At 41.0% G+C, this 17,537-nt stretch overlaps 1 protein-coding gene across 1 annotated transcript; it reads right to left on the bottom strand.

The window, feature by feature from the left end:
• Positions 1-7,486: 7,486 nt before the first annotated feature.
• scpp8 (secretory calcium-binding phosphoprotein 8) lies at positions 7,487-12,595 on the bottom strand. The gene is made up of 3 exons (XM_078272147.1): positions 12,431-12,595; positions 12,066-12,145; positions 7,487-9,799 (listed from the first exon to the last, which is right to left on the bottom strand). The coding sequence occupies exons 2-3, from the start codon at positions 12,126-12,128 to the stop codon at positions 9,422-9,424; spliced, it is 441 nt and encodes a 146-aa protein (XP_078128273.1). The 5' UTR covers positions 12,129-12,145; positions 12,431-12,595; the 3' UTR covers positions 7,487-9,421.
• Between the last annotated feature and the right edge of the window lie 4,942 nt (positions 12,596-17,537).

Genomic DNA, 17,537 nt, shown 5'->3' with positions numbered 1-17,537 from the left:
ATTAATCGCATGACTGTCCATAGTTGACTTGTGATTAATCCCAAATTTTGTATCTGTTTTACATGTACTTTGAAAGGGATATTTTTCAAGTTGTGAACGCTCAAGTGGTATTTGAGACTCGAGGTCCTCCGGTGGACACTCAATTCAAATTGAATGAACTGAACTGAAGTCGCTAAATTTAGAATAAGGTAAATAGTTGTTATTATTGCGTTAATTTTGACAGCCCTAATAATAAGCAGTGCATAAGGTGGTCATTAAACAACAATACAGAATTGTTCAAAAATGTATTAAATAGCCTAAAGTAGACTGACAGCACGGACTGACATTTGTTCAAGAACTTGACCCAGCCAATATTTTGAAGTAGTGGTGTTTATCCATCCACCATGGCTGTGCAGGATCTTCACTGGTTGCCTGGCAACATCGCTGCAACGGTAAGACTTTCAGCGATTGTACCCAAAGTTACAGCAAGTAACTCCCCGTTTCCCTCTGCTTCCAGTCGTTTTGCTAAGCTAGGCTAATCGCCTCTTGACTCCAGCGCCGTACATAACACACAGACGGTTTAATATCGGTCGTCGCATCTCACTCTCTGCAAGGAAGCAAATACGCTTATTTCCCAAAATGTTGATCCATACATGCATAGCATCTAAATTCATCATTGAAGGCAAAATTATTAATTTGGTGTGTTTTACAAATTGGCAACCAGGCCCGGATTGGCTAATCGGGAGCACCTGGGCCGGTCTCTTGTTTTGCTTGCGAGGGCCGGCGGTGTTCAGTCATGGTACTGGGTTAAGGTGACCAGATTTCTGAGACAAAATCCGGGGACATTTTCAGCTCAGAAGCGTAAATATCTCCAAAAAAGGTAATGTGTTTATCTTTGTAAAACTTAAAAGGAGGACACTGTCCCAGGGGGGGGGGTCACTAGACCTAGAGCTGCACTAGGGGGGGTCCATGGGCATGCTCCCCTGTAAGAAAATGTGTATTTTAACGTTGAAATGCATCAATCTGGTGCACTTTGAAAAGAAATTCAGAGGTTAGACTTGATTATTCATATATCTATGGATGGGAATATTTGTGCTGTAGCCTGAGCTATTTTGCACTTCAAAATTATAACCATGCACACACAGGTGGAATAGTTTTTTCTTCATATTTTTGCATTAATGTCATTAGGAAGCATACCAGTAGAAATATATATTCATATTTGTAAGTGGGATTGTGTGAAATCTGGCAATATAATAACCATTATGGTGAGATACACTGGCCAAGCAATTTACAAAAATGTCTGTGCTGACATAAATAGTTTATTTCATAGTTTATGAGAATACATTATAATTTTGGCCCTTTGGCTGAGTCTCTATCTGTCAGTGGAAAAGCAGGAGTGCAGTTGTGAAGAAGATGGTAATTTCATGGCGCAGATTAACACTTTTGTATGCACTATATCCGTGTCACACTCTCATTAGGGGCTGAGCCCCCCTAAAGGTCTGATCCTAGAATCGCCCCTGCTGCTACTTCATAAGTACTCCACTACACCTCAGAGGGAAATGTTGTAATGTTTACTGCACTACATTTATCTGACAGCTTTTGCTTTATTGCTTCACGCTGGGCTTGTTTCTGCAACAGCTCATTGAGTCTCGGATACAATTAAAACTATTGAGGAAATATTTTCATTTGACTGTCCAGTATTAAACGAGATTGCTGCAGTCGGCAACGGTGAAACAAGCTACAATGTAAGTTAATAGGGCGTCAATTGTACAGCTTGTATTTACGTTCATAAAAGTGCTTGTTTTGCCACTACAGGCTCAGATTATTATTCTAAGTGTCTGACAACATTATGGAAAGGATTTCTAAGGAGGCCTACCTTTCTGTTAAAGAGTAAGATCCTTTTTTTAAAACATAAAAAGTCCGCGAAATTGAGTTCGCTAAACCCACCAGACTCCATGTAAATAAACAGTTATTTTAGCATCGTAAAATGGGCATTCTAGAACATCTCTGAGTTCTGAGGCTTGCTCTGGCTGTCTTGAGCCTGTGCGTGTAGGGTGCAGGACTATTTCATTCCAATTTTGGGTCTGTCAGTCACAGTGAAAACCGGGGACATGAATCACACTTTTTCTTTTAACTCCTCAGCAGCAGCCACTAGTCCAGTTTGCTGCTAACAGGGACAATGAAGAGCCAAACCAGCAGCATGAAGTTTGTTTATCGGTGTTTTAAGCCCCCAACGTCTCCTTCCAGGCAGCGCTGCCTGGAAGGCACTAGGATTAGGCAATGGTTATGGTTAGGGTTATGGTTAGGGCTAGGGTTAAGGTTAGGGTTAGGTGCATTGAAGTCAGCTGTTGCAGCGCTGCCTGGATGGAGACGTTGGGGGCTTAAAACACCATCAAGCCATGAGCTCATAACTCCAGAGGGATTGCTCATTGAGTGAATATTACAGTATAAGAACTAGAATTAATATTCATGAAGAGTATGGTGTAGACCTGCTTTATATGAAAAATGCCCTGAGATAATAATAATGCCAGATAGTATGGTGCTACATTAATAAAACTGACTTGACTTGATCAGAAAGCTTTGTAAAAGGGGAGATTTGCGCTGAAACTCCAGGGCTGAAAACAAGTCCCACTCGGCCCTGTTGGCAAAACAAAATACTGTAGTGAATCATATGCTGTCCCACATATCGAAGGCTACCTCACACAGCTGAAAATGTTGTCATCCTTTTGGCTTATTTGTGTAGGACTAATTTTAAGCTCATTTTGCTCGACACCTACAATAACTATGTCAGAACCTGACTTTAGGCAGCTTTTCATTTTGATCCCAGTTTGAGTTTTAGCATTTGGTTTTATTGGTAGATGTGTTGCATGTTTTAACAGTTATTATTTGCATGGTTTGGTGTGGTGTGCTGTGTTTTGTTAATTGTTTGTTGGACTGGGAATCAATGTGATGAGAAGCAGCTGTGATTGACTGGACCACACCCACTCCATGGCTCAGGATTGGCCACAGCTAGTATGATGTGCTTGTTAAAGATGGATGTGAGACAGGTGCGGAGTAGAAGGAGGACCCAAACCTGCACTATGCATGTGTAAATGTCCTGATTTTGTCAAGTCAAAGCCTGGGCCTAGTGCAGACCTACAGTATATAGGCAGAAATGTTCAGACAACCAGCAAAATGAGAGCGATTTCTGCAGAACTCTCACATTAAAGCACCTCATTTTTGTCTAGACATCATCTTCTCGGCTGTAAATGTCCTCCCTGCTGTCAAACACTGTATAGACACATAAACACAGAGAGAGTTCTGACTGATTACAGGCTTCATATCGTCTGTGCCCCCAAACTGCAGCAGTGAAGCCCCTCAGGTTGATGAGACGAGACGAGACAGGAAAAAATATGTTAAGATTGATGTTCCTGTCACAACTCAGGCTGTTCTCATGAACCTTTCGTACATATAGCTACGAAAAGTAATGCACTGCAATTTATATGTATTCCACATATTTAGAGCAGTATAGCTGCTTTTACCCAGGAATGTGTGTTGTGTCCCTGGAGTACTACTTAATAGGACCGGTGTTTTAACCCAAACCACAATGTTTTTTCGAATCTTAGTTGTTTTGGTGCCTAAACTTAACTGTTAACATGACGATCACCTTTTGTCAGTTAAACGGCACTGCAACGGCTCGTGAAAGGACCGTCACCTTGCAGTGCTCTGTACTCGGCTCACAGTAAGTCATCTTGGATGAATGTAACTGTATAGGCGTGCTTGCCATAATTTTGTAGGATATAATACGAACTGGTGTGCATACATTTTCCTACGATATCATATGAACCCGTTTATGACAATACGTTGAACAACTCAAACTGCATATCTAAGAAGGTATACGGTATGTTAATGAACTGAAACTGATGTCTATGTACAGGTACAACTATCCACAGTCTATTTTCCATTAAGTGTATTTCTCTGGTGAATGCAACTTAAATGGACTGTATTTATTTAGTGCTTTTCTTGTCTTAATGACTACTCAAAGTGCTTTATCATAGTACAGGAACCATTCACCATTCACACACACATTCATATTCAGATGGTGCAGCATTGGGGGCCATTCAGAGTTCAGTGTCTTGCCCAAGGACACTTCGACATGGGACCGCAGGGCCAGGGATCAAACCACCAACTTTCTGACCGGCGACCGTTCTACCACCTGAGACACAGCCGCCACCTGAAGTGAGTCTGCAGATTCCATGTGGCCCTGGTAATGACCATCTTTAAGGATTCAAATGTGTATTTGTCACAATGCTCCTAAGACTTTGTTAACAAGTGTGAAAAATATGATTTAGGAAATAAAAATCCAAATAAATTTTGTTCAACATAACAGCTTTGTAGCCCCTCTTGGACTTTTAAAAACGGGTGTTTTTTTTTTTTTAAAGGTGTTTGCTTATTGAATGATGTCCTAATCCTGCAGAGGTTGGCGTCGATCTGCCCTGCCCTCTTCTGCACCTCGACATCATGCCACTCCTTCGTGGGAGGGCCACTGACAGCTCATTCAGCATTGGAAATATGCCTAAGCATAGCTTTTATGTAAAAGACTAAAATAAAAATAACAGGATAATAGGCCAATTATGATTACAATATTTATCCATGAGTCATGAGTGAGAGCCATGTAATCCTGCAGTGGAATGAGACATAAAGAACCAATCGACAAATCAAGTCTTTGGAAATCCAAGTCCCAACCCAGTCGCAATCGTCAAAGCAACAGAAAAGAAAAACATTTAGGATTTTAATGGACCTACCGCAGTTTCCCTTACTGTATGTAGCCATGCCCTCAGGGGTACAAAGTCTCTAATTTAAGGTACTCTGGTTGCTGAAACTGAGCTGTTGTCACTGACTTAATGACAGGGCCTGTCCATGTTTTTAGGGAAAGTATTGTAATTATCATATTAATGTGATTAAAAAAACGAGCCACACTTTTGAAAAAGTTCTTTGAGTTAAATGAAGAAACCCATTCCATGTAGAACTTATGCTGTTCAATCTTCTTGCATGTCAGTGAGTGTGTCTGTATTTTCTCTTGCTCATTTTGCACGCCACAAGAAAAACAGAGGTATTGCATATGTACACCCTTATGCATAGGCGCCGATTTATGTTTTTCCTCCGTGGGTGCGCACGCCCTTTAAAAAAAAAGGGGGGGGGGTCGCTAAAGAGGCATTTTCATCCGAGAGACGCCGTGATTGGTGGATAGGATATGGAGCAGGGGACTGACAGCGACATAACCAATCACATTATGACAGACGCTCCACTTAGCCCCAACTGCAATGTTTAATTTTAAATGAATGTAGCCTACTGGCAGTCTGGCACACGTGGGTGCTCAGTATTTTCCGTGGGTTCTTGAGCTCCGGAGCACCCACGGTATTGCCGCCTATGCCCTTATGTGAGAAACCCTCAGCCAGAAGCAGGTTTGAAATCCTCAAGGTCGATATAAATTGTAACAAATGACTTCCCCCACTAGATGGGGCCAATTAATTGAAATTCCATTTGCAGTGCTTCTTGTCCACCCTGCTTTCAATTTTTACAGGCATTAGTTAAAAGGAATAAACAGGATGCTATGCAGTTATTAGAGCTTGTTTTGGTCTTTATAACAATTAAACATCACTTTTAGGACTGAAAGGTCAATATTACTTACAAATACATCAATGTGACTAGGCACAGTATGCTGTCTTTGCTAAGTGGTGTGGTCTGTGTGAATGTATCTATATAATAACTACAGAATCTACAGAACTATGACTTCTGGAAAAACCAAAACAATGTAGCAGGATAATATCTCTTAGGTATGTTTTCTACACTTCAATTGGCTCCTTTTGCTGACTTTGATTTGGGAAACGTTTTAAGAATACGCTTCGTGGAAGTTCAGTCAGGAGGACTCTCTTTCATTCACTGTCTCTCTCTTTCTCTCTGTCTGTCTCTTACTTCTACTCAATCCGCCCACTATGGGCGTTTGCTCTTTCAGTTAAACCAATCAGTTTGCCACGACTTCCCTGAGCCAATCAGGGAGATTGTGGACACACCAATGCATGGACAAATAGGACCCAGGTTGAAAAAAATACTGAAATTAAAATCTCTCCTGATTGAACTGTTGATGAAGTTACCGAGCTCCAAGATGTTTAAAATGCTCATATTATGCTTTTTGGCTTTTTCCCTTTTCATTATTGTGTTATATATCTTTTTTTGTGCACGTTATAGGTTTACAAAATGAAAAAGCCCAAAGTCCACCCTAAAGGGACTTACCATCTCCAACAGAAAACCCAGTTCACAAACTGCTCCAAACAGCTCTATTGTAGTCCAGCCTTTACTTCCGTAACGAATGTGCGTCACTTTGTAACACGTTATAATGCTCACCTAGCTGCTAGCATGGCACTCCCTCATGCTCTGCAACTGACAAGCTAGCAGTACTTACTGTGCATGTGCGACTCCCAACAAAGATGGAACAGAAGTGAGATGTCTCACTCTGTAGCTAAAACAGAGAGCTCAATACACAGGGTGAAAAGAGGAGCTGCAGCACATAAACCTATTCTGGTACAACCTCTAAATACAATTATGAACCTGAAAATGAGCATAATATGAGCACTTTAACATGTTATACTTTGAAACATTAGGAGCACTTCAGCTGGAATTTTAAACCTTAAAATAAGGTCATTTTAGCATATTATACTGTTTGTAGCATCCAGTAAATATTGGGACATTCACGAAAACAATTGCTAGGCAGTGGCTGTCATGAACATGGGGATATCAGTCATGGAGCAGTTATTCTAATGAATTTTAAGTAGAACCCTTAATCCACTAAACAGGACATGAGCCTATATGAGTTGGAAACATACAGCATTTACCATGCAGAACAATCTGTCTCTCACTTGTCTGCTCACTGCTATAAAGTATAGAATAAGTTTTGTTGTGACATTAAAGGGTCAGTTCACCCACATTTCCTCAACACGTTTTCTCACTTAGAGAGTTTTGGTTGCACGTGCCCAGGAGATATTTGTTTCTTCATCTGTTTTCACAGGGATTATTTCTTTGGTAGGACAGAGGTCCAATAAAAACATTACATTACATGTCATTTAGCTGACGCTTTTATCCAAAAAGACTTACAATTGCTATATATGTCAGAGGTCGCACGCCTCTAGAGCAACTAGGGGTTAAGTGTCTTGCTCAGGGACACAATGGTTGATGTATCGCAGTGGGAATCGAACCCACACCAAAGGCATGTGTCATACCCACTGCGCCATCACCACCCAAAACAGTGAGGTATGTAGATCATCTATAGTAATGGAGGCATTGTTTCCGGGAGAATATGTTGCAGTCACAATGCTGTGAGCACCACATTCATTCATTTCCATTTGCCTTCACTGCATTGGAGTAGCGGCAGAAATCACAGAGACGGATATTGTAAAATCTGGTAAAACCCAAAATTACATGCATTGCTAGCAGTGTTGTAATGTAACAAAATACAAATACTGTACTTAAGTAGAATTATCACGTATCTGTACTTTATTTATATTTCCAGAAACTTTTACTTTTAATCCAATACATTTCCTAAATAAAATGTATACTTTTACTCCACTACACTTACCCTAAGCATCTTACTCATTACTACAAAATAAAATCAGAAGATGTAAAATGTTAATGTTATACAACACAAAATGAAGTACAACCCTTGTTAAAATGCACAAAACAAACATCCATGTTTTGTCTTGAGCCTTCAAAGCCATATTTTATTTAGGAAAATATGAATTCACAACCCATAATTACACCAACCCTTGTGGGCAATAGCTCAGTTTGTCTTGTAAGGCTTGCTGAATGAGACAAACAAGACGCACCCTCCACAGTCTATGAAACCACTGCTGTGGGATAAATACTCTGGATGCTTCATACAGAAGGGTGCCTTTTTATTCCACTGTAATATAAATATTACCTGTTTTAACAAGCTTGCGCAGAAATCTTGCGAAGTATCTTGCCTGTTCAGTTAATACTTAAGTAAACATAACTGAGCCACAGATTTGCGTACAGTCCATATATTTAAGGCTCTGAATACCCACACGTTTCCAGATAATCTGGCTGATAAGACCTCTTCCCAGGACTGTGTGGGTGTGTTGACTGTTTCATTGATTGACATCTTCCTGAGTCTCCTGTTAGCTTTGTTGCTCCTGTTAGGGCAGGGAAAATGTGTCACCTAATTAATTCCCATCAAAGCTCCAGCCGACCTTCAAGCTGAGCAGAGGTGTAATCAGCCAGGATAACTGAAATCACCTATGTGTGCTCAGAGGCTTCAACATATATGTGGTCTAGTCTGTGTGAAAGTTGCTCTGTAGCATCACTATTTGATGGCTAAAACGCTGCAGGTCAATATGAAAAAAAACAATCAATGTAATCTTAATATACATTTAAAACAAAATGCATTTAAAAAATATTTGTTTTTGTTCAAGAATTACCTTCATATAGTATTTTTGGGTAAAGCATCTAGTGGTAATTAAAGGATGTGTATCTTAAGGCAGTTAGTGATACTGTTAGTTAGAAGTATTTCTCAAAGAGTCGTCCGCGAATGGATTTGGCAAAATACCATGTTTTTAATAAAATTCAAATAAATGTTTCTCAAACTGTCTGCCAGCAGCTCTGAATCCTAAAGCCGCCTACACATGATAGGCGGCAAAACCGCTTTGCACTGGCCGTTCCATTGATTTCCTGAGGGGAGAGCTCGGATTTTCAAATTATTTAAACTTTTGACCTAGTTGCCGCTTTGCTCTCTGCGCTTTGCTCTGCGCCCTACCTAGCGGTGCGAAGACAGCAAATCGCTTATCATGTGTAGACGCCTTAATAGTGAGGAGCAGAGATGTGTTTTTTTTCCCAATATTAAATAAACTCATTTGTCAAATTGGCTATTTTGCTGTGTTGTCGGACTTATACAGCCAACAATTTTGCGACACTGCCTCCAATTTACATCACAAATTATCAGCGTGACATTTAAAGCAAATATGGAGGGATAAAGTTCACGGTTATTGTCAACTAACAAGATGGATTGATGGCTAAAGATAGACATTGCTTCTGTGATATCTCAGCATACGCAGCATCATTCTTCCTCATTAAGATAGCAACAAAGGCAATCGGTGAGCAAAACTGACTTCATCTGGCCTATTGTTTTTGGGGATACTTTGGCAGTTAGGTGATTCTGGAATTTTTTTGTATTGACTAAGTGGTCCTTGGTCTGAAAAAGTTTAAGGAACACTGGTCTAGATGATCTTCTAATTTCAAACTGGCCTCATTAAGCACTTGCATGTTTCCCTTTTTGTTTATGAATTTTGAATTGAAAGGTTTAACTTTCGCAACTACACTCAGAAAACTAGACATTTTAAATAGGCATGTGGTTAGTTGTTGTTTGCAGTCGGTTAACAGGAATGACAGTTGTTTAGTTGTCTCCTCTGTTTTCTGTGACGGGAGCTGGTGTTGGAATATCCACGGTAACACAAACAGTCACATCGCCAGTTGACGTGGCAACAACAGGTGTGGTCGGTGTTGCTGGTGAGGGCGTTGTTCTTGTCACAGTTGGCTCGTCTGTACTCATCGTGTCTGGCCCAGGGGTGGGCGTGCTCCCTTTTACTGTAGTAATGGTTGTCATGGCAGTGGTGGTCATGACTGTAGTGGCCAGATCCTTGACTTCCTCCGAGGACTCCGAGGAGCTAGAAGAGTCACTAGACTCCCGAGACCGCCTGTTATTCCCTTCCAGCCGTCCCTGTATGAAGTCACTGTCAGTGATGTCAGCGTCCTGATGCCGACGCGAACCAATCTGTAGAGGGAATATAAAATGAAAGGGACGTTACACTCAATTACTGTCAAATAAAGGCCAAAATTTCCTGTCCAATATCCCAGTCCAGTATCCCTAGATATCACGTCTACATCTGGTGATAATGCAGCACATGATTTATGTTCATTGCCAACCATTGGCAACCCTGTTTCCTAAAAACAACTGTATTCTCATTTACATTTCAAGGGAAATGTATTTTCCTGCAATCGGCGTATGTAGTGAAACAAAACTACTTGATTAGGTTTAGAAAAAGATGATGGTTTGGGTTAAATTAAGTAAGTTTGTTACTTAGGTTACGTACAAAAGTTATGTACGTTATGTAAAAAAGTCAATTGACTTTTGGTTTCACACGGGACATGAACAACGGTCTCCTGGGTGAAAGTCCTGTGTTTGTTTGACCCATCCATTCACCGTGACCTCTTCCCTACGCAGACTTTTATTAGAAATGTATTTGTGATGCCTCAAAGACATTTCCCCAGACAAAGATTTCCCTCGACACATATTGAAAATGCAGTTATGTTGTATGGGAACTTAATTTTTAAGGAGACAGAGCTGATGCAGGATGTGCTGTGTTCTATGCAATATGTAGCTAGCCTGGAAATCCAGACCAAAATCTGAAAGATTAAGGGTCTGGCATTGAGTAATGACAATGGCCCAACTCGAGGGGCAACACCAAGCATGCATTTGAAAATCTCACTGCACGCAATTGGATAACACTACGACCAATCACAACAATACACGGGGTGACGTATCCAGAGCTAGTTAGATTAAACTGTCGTCATCTGTTTAGCTCGCCTCTGGCCCGCCTATATCAAATACACCGATGTGATTGGTGCAGCTCGGCTACAAGGGCATAGTTAATGAGCATCATTACTCGATGCCAGAGTGACTCGCTGAGCAAATTCAAATTGTGCTCTCACGAGAACTCTGGATTTCCAGGGTAATATGTAGCAAGGCAGAAAGTAAATGTTGGTTTAATAGAAAAACTGTAATCATATTTTCAACACCTTAACCATACATTAAACCATACTTTACATTATTGTAAATTATTATTATTATTGTATTGTAAATTGAACAATGGTGTCATTGGAATTTCAAAAACTTAATTGAAAGTAATGACAGTGTGACAGTAAGCCAGTCAACTTCTGTTGTGAGCTGCTTAATTGAACACACCACAGTCTTATAGTCTATTGAACATCATTTCCCCCCTTTTTTAATGAGCACCCATATTGTGGTTATGTACCATTTAAAGACGTGTCCTTTTTCACAACACTGAGTTACAGAAAACAAACTGAGTCATGGAGTAACATAGGGAGTTCTCACATTACACAACGGCTAACACCATTAGCCCCTCGCCTTGTTAACTTCCTATGTGTCCATTGGAATTGACGCGCTATCACAAACATTGTTTTTAGTGTCAGCCCCCACACATGTTGCAGCAATCGAACATCATCAGGTGAAACTAGAAATCCAGTGCCCTTGGAGAACACTAATAAAGAGGTCCGTGCTATATTAGCAGGAAAATAAATGAAACCTGAATTTTTCTTTTTGGGGCAATTACGCACTGATACTTATTTCGACCAAATACATCCACAAGTCAAAACCAACACCAAGGATATACTGATAAATGAATTTGAATTTTAATCAGTTGATCTCTGTATTATTTGTAAGTTAACTGGGATAAATAACATGAGGTTTTTAACCATATGTGCAAGGAAATAAAAAACAGAATAAAATATCTAGAAATGAAGCAACAAACCCTAAAGCATAATGTGCCCTCCAAGAGGTTACAGTGTTATGACAGGAATGTGTTGGTTGAAACCATAGATTGAAAGAAACTGATACTCATAATGGAGCAATGTTTAGAGGCTTATCAGCTATCTATCCAATGGGATGAAAAAACCTTGCCTTTAGTGTGGAACTAAGGCAAAGGTCTTGTGATCATTCTAAAGGGTAAAGCAGGAAGAGCAGTTTACAGAAATAGGAAAAGTAACATTAACAGGGAACAGTCTCAATATGTACACCACATAATAAACAAACCAGAATATCTAAAAAGGATCTGTAAATATTCATACTAAAAAATACTGCAGTTTGACTGTGCTACACAGGTTTGAAAACTTCAGACGTGAGAGTGACTGCAACAAAACACAGTAGGAAAACTGAGGCACAGTCAGTGAGAGAGAGAGAGAAAGCACTAAGGGAGGAGGATGAGGTAAGATTCATAATGCAGTGCCTGTGGTTAGTTTACCGGCTTAGCGGAGGCTGTTGTAGACAGAAGAACGATGATGAGGGCGGTTGTCAGAAGTTCCATCTCTGATTAGGTTTGGTCTGCGACGGAGGGAAGCCACAAACAAAAACACATTCACTTACACACAACCAGAAACAAGGCACTGTCAGAGGGCCTAAGATAGTACAATGAAGATGTACACTGGAGAATTGCAGTAATCACCACAACAGTTAATGCAACAACATGTTTTCTAAAGATATATATATAGAATATTCACATACTTGGTGAAGTTGCTCATAAACCCATAAAATATCATAAGATATACATTTGTACAAAGATGTAAATCAAAATGAAATTTGAAAAAATTATGAATTAAAAAAACTCACCAGTTTTCTGTAGCACCAGATCTGTTGTCTCGTTCTTTCTTACTTCTCTTAAATCCTAAATAACATCAATGGGATTCTGTACAGCTGTGATTCTCTCAGTTTCAGTGCAGAAAGACGTCTGACCTCCATACAAGACTGGCTGCTGCTCATATATGCTGTCTGGACAGAGAGGCTGGGCATCGCTGTGACGGGCAAGGGACCTGGGGGGGAGGATTGGGCAAGACTGAGTTGTCATGGGCTCCAATGGAGGGGGGGGGGGCAGGATATGAAATTTACCACACACTTACAGATTGCCTAAATGCATGCATGAAACAGTGGAAAGAACATATCATTTGTTTCATGGGTCATTTTATTTGGCAAATGTACAAATATTTTCCTCATTCCCGGGCTGCAATGCCAGTAGATTGAAGAATAAAGCATGTAAACACGTTCTGATAGAAACCCAAAATAAAAGTATAAACCTGATGAGCATAATATGGGGCCTTTTAAGTAATGGGCAACTGTTTGCATTTCTTTTACCGTAACCACAACCACCACTTCATGCCATGTGCTGATATTGTAGAAAGTAAGATAATGGATAACAAAAGTCTAAATGAGCTAATGGAGAACAGACTGACTCCAGGAGCGTTGAGCAGTCAGTGGAATGTGAATCTGAGTGTAGCCACACTTTGATCAGACCTGTGTGGGTGTGTGACACCACTGTCATACTTTAGCACTCCGAAACTCTCCCCGTCCTCTCTTCCTCTCTCTTCTCTTTGCAAAAACCCTCAGGGTACATCATGAACAAGATGAAACATGAAAAGGTTTCAAAGTAGGAGTTTAAAGACACATAGAAAACTATTCTGAAAAATACGAGACCCCACCCAGAACCATATGTAAAACTGACAGAGGAACCATGGAAACCAGCGGAATAATTGGTAGTGACACCCACTGACCCTAAACATACTTTTTCTTATAACTAGTTGATGAATCGTAAATCTTTTATTTGATTAAACATGCCAAACAGGTTTTGGGCTCTTGGTTAGATAAAACAAGCATTGGCCAATGGGAAATTATGATGGCCATTTTCTTGGCCATGTTAGCAGCTTGTTTCTAGAGATGACAATGTTGGTCAGGCACCTTGGTCTAGACCAGTGGTTCACAAACTTTTTCTGCCGTTACCCCCTTGGGAGAATCTTTTTTTATTGCAGCCCCTACCTTACAAATTGATGATGATTATGTGACAAAAAGGAACATAGTTCACAAAATAAAAACAGACACTTTACAAGGTAATGTGTCTTCTGTGTCTTCTAAAAGTGTCTTCTTAATCAATTGTATATTTTCATACACAATTACAGATCACATAAATGCATGCATGTAAAAGCAATTTAATTTGTTTTATGAGTCATGAGTTTTTCTTTTGGTAAATGTTATACACACATATCAGCTCCCTCAGGACCATCCCTTCCTGTCAGTCTTTTGACTGGTGTCTCCATCCAAACACCGGGTAACAAGGTAATGGCTGCACCAATTATTTTTTTTATTACAACAGCCTACAAGTAGCCTATGTGTAGCTGTCATGAGCAGCGTCATGACGGGTTCAAGCTCCTCTGTGATTAAAGGGGGTGAAAGTTATGAATGTGATTAGCCATGATTGCCACAACCTCAAATGCAATTCAATTGAATTTTATTTATAGTATCAAATCATAACAGGAGTTATCTCGAGACACTTTACAGATAGAGTAGGTCTAGACCACACTCTATAGTTTACAAAGCCCCAACAATTCTAGTAATTCCCCCACCCTGTGCCCAAGTGTGCCACGTGTGTGCCAAGGAAGCCTGGCCACAAAATTACCAAAAGTGCGTTTGGCACACTCCCGATGCATTTGGCAGGGCGCACTTGATCTGGCTGCACCACTGGTTAATAGAGTTGCCATATCATAACACCTGAAAGCGGATGGACAAAAACTTTTGTTGCCCCCCCCCCCCTATTCCAGAACTACAACGCAATGGACAGATATTGCTGTTACATCTACGGGCAATTCATACATTTTTTTGTGTTACAGCAGGACATAATACGACAGATCTTTAGGCAAGCTAAAACACGGCAAGCAGCGGCGTCTGTGATGCGATGAGGTTGATTCAACCTTGCAAAGTGAAGCGATGTGGTTTGCTGACAAAAATAAACAAAACACTATTTCTCTGAGTTTATTTCTGGTAAGACTTAACAATAAGGTACACAAAAATGTAGGTAGTACCTGAGGAGCGAATGAGGAACAACTGGATAATTAACAAGAAGTTCCTGTTAGTGACTGGGATTCACTAATGCAAGCACAAATGATTAGTTACTGGTAAACAGACTGTATTAGTGAATCATTAGATAATGGAAAGTTAATTATAAATTAATGAGTTACTCTTTTTTCTGGGATTTCACAAGTAGGGGTCAGCCCTATGGCCCTCATTTATCAACCTAACATAGAAATCCGTTCGAAATCACACCAGTCAGAGGATAAGAATGGTCGTACATTGATAAATGCAGTGGCTGGAAACAATCGTAATTTAAATATCACGCCCCTTAATATTCTCAGTTTTGAGGCCTCGCCCCTACAATTTACGACATGGCGAGACCTAATCTGGCTAAGAATAGGAGCAGCGTTAATTTTATTTCGTTAAAACGGAATTATTTTTAAAGTGAGATCATTTGGCTAAAACGCTACATGCTAACTGTCGCTGAAGCTAACGTTAATGCCGGTCGGTGCCAACTTATTTAGCGTGTGCTGCCAGTCTTGAGTAATACACTAACACAAACTTGGTTAAATTGACATTATCTTAACATACCTTCTTAATATCAGCATGGAAGTATTTTCATTGGGAGCATGTTAGCATAATGACATTACAATATATCATAACACCATAATGTGCATATAAAACATATTGTGAAAAAGCCTGTAGTGTGACAGCAGTAGTACAGTTCAGGACACTAATACATTTTACATCTGCACACGTAATAGCTACTGTACTGTCTAAACTGGTGGTTTAAAAAAAAAACACACCAAAGTATATCCATCGTCATCGTCTCCAACAGCAAGAGACATAAACCCACTTCCTACTGTAAACATTCATTCACGTACACACATGTTAAAGTCAAACTGCTATGGAAATTTTCAACAATGATTCATTCAGAGCCATTGAGGGGAAAATCCTAACACTGGTCACAATCATTACCATCATCCAACCAGTGTTTTGTCAGGTATGGTCATGCATAGGAAGTGCATTTATTTTTGTAGGTTGGTTAATCAGTTTAGGCAAGTAAACAGTCTAAGTTTTTTTGAATCATTTTATTTCTGGATACCGATGCCTGAACCAATACTTTGAAAAAAAGACTTTAAAAAAATAATTTAATATTGCTGTTAAAGAACAAAAATAACTAGATGGCAGAAGGGTACTTTACAGCTTGAGTTTCTCAAAGTGCACCATGAGTTTACGTAAGGCAGGAAGTAAAACAAGACATGACGAGGGAGAAAAAAAAACCCAAACAAGGTCATATGAGACACAGCCATCTTCTAACTGTAGACAAGTCTTCTAAACAAGACTTGTAAGCATCAGACCGAGTTACAACACGCACAGAGATGAGAAGGGTATGTATCGACTTGTCTCTCTGGGGGATACGGTGAATAAGCTAGTGTCCCAATTTAAAATGGGTACTGCAGTCCAAATTCATAATACTGGAGAGAGTTGTCACCCCTGGCCCCTCCTCCCCAGACTCGAAGCTCACAGGGGCTGCCAGGGTGTGGAAGCTGAACTCAACATCCCACCACGTCAATTTTGCTGCTAGATGCTGGCTATGTTGACGGTCATAAAACACCATGACCTCCCGGTGCTTTGTACCCAGGTCACAGTGTCACCGTTTGTCGGCTAAAACTTAACTGCAACAGCCGCTGAAGAGAAGAGATTTGCCTAAATATACCCATAAAAGTTGGATATTATAAAAGTCATGTTATACAACGTTTTGTAGATACATTTATTGAAGATTTTGCATTAAGGTCACGGTTTGTCAGGAAAGGCTTGGACCCAAATGCAGTTAAGGAGGTAATTTTTTAACAAAAAGAGTCTTACAAAGTCCACAGGAAGGTAGCCAGGCAGGAACAAACGGGGAAAAAAAACACAAACAGAATCCACAACAGGAAAGATCAGCACGGTACACAAAAACCGAATCCATGACAGCATCCAACAGAAAACACAGCAACAGAATAAAATGATCCGACACCAAACAGACAGACTAAATAAACCAGGTAACGAGGACTAAAAAGGGACAGGTGACACTAGGCTGGACAAATGGATGAAACACATTAGGGCAATCACAAGGGAGGGAAACTAAAAACAGGAAGTAAACGAAACAAGACGGACCTCAAAATAAAACAGGAAACAGAAAATCACAATCATGACAGTACCCCCCCCCCCCAAGGAACAGATCACGGAGGAACAAAACAAATCAACCCCGGAGGGCGAGGGCAGGCACAAGAGTCATATGGGGCCAGGAAACCGAGGACAGCGGGACCCAGGAAACTGGGAACCGAGCTGCTAGGCACTAGGGCACGGGGTACTAGTGGGCAAAGAGGCCTGGGGGAAACAGAGGCCACTTGGGACAGGGAACAAAGAGGCGCAGCGCAGATGGGACCCCTCTGGCTGCTGGCGGAACCCTTCAGGCGGCCGGCGGCGAAGGCAGACTCCTTCAGGCGGCCAGCGAACGCAGAGTCCCTGAGGTGGCCGAGCAGGATGGCGAAGGTGAAGACCCTCTGGAGGCCAAGCAGGTCGGCGAGGACTTACAGGAGGCCAGCGACAAACGGCGAAACTCCTCTGGCGGCCATCGGCGAAGGCTAAATCCCTCTGGAGGCCGGCGGTGAAGGCAAATCCCTTCTGAAGGCCGGGCAGACAATGGGTCGGCTGGGCTGAAGACAGGCGATGGGTCAGCAGGGCTGGAGGCAGGCGACGGGTCGGCTGGGCTGGAGGCAGGCGACAAGGTAACTGGAACGGGAGTAGGCGGGTCCGCCGGTAAGGTAACTGGAACAGTCACAGGAATCGAGGCAACAGGATCAGGAACATGCAACAGGATCAGAAGTCGGCAAAT

Source organism: Sander vitreus, chromosome 16 (assembly GCF_031162955.1).
Source record: "Sander vitreus isolate 19-12246 chromosome 16, sanVit1, whole genome shotgun sequence".
NCBI classification, from domain to species: domain Eukaryota; kingdom Metazoa; phylum Chordata; class Actinopteri; order Perciformes; family Percidae; genus Sander; species Sander vitreus.
Note: the sequence above shows the minus strand (reverse complement) of the source record. Positions and strands in the feature narration are given on the sequence as shown.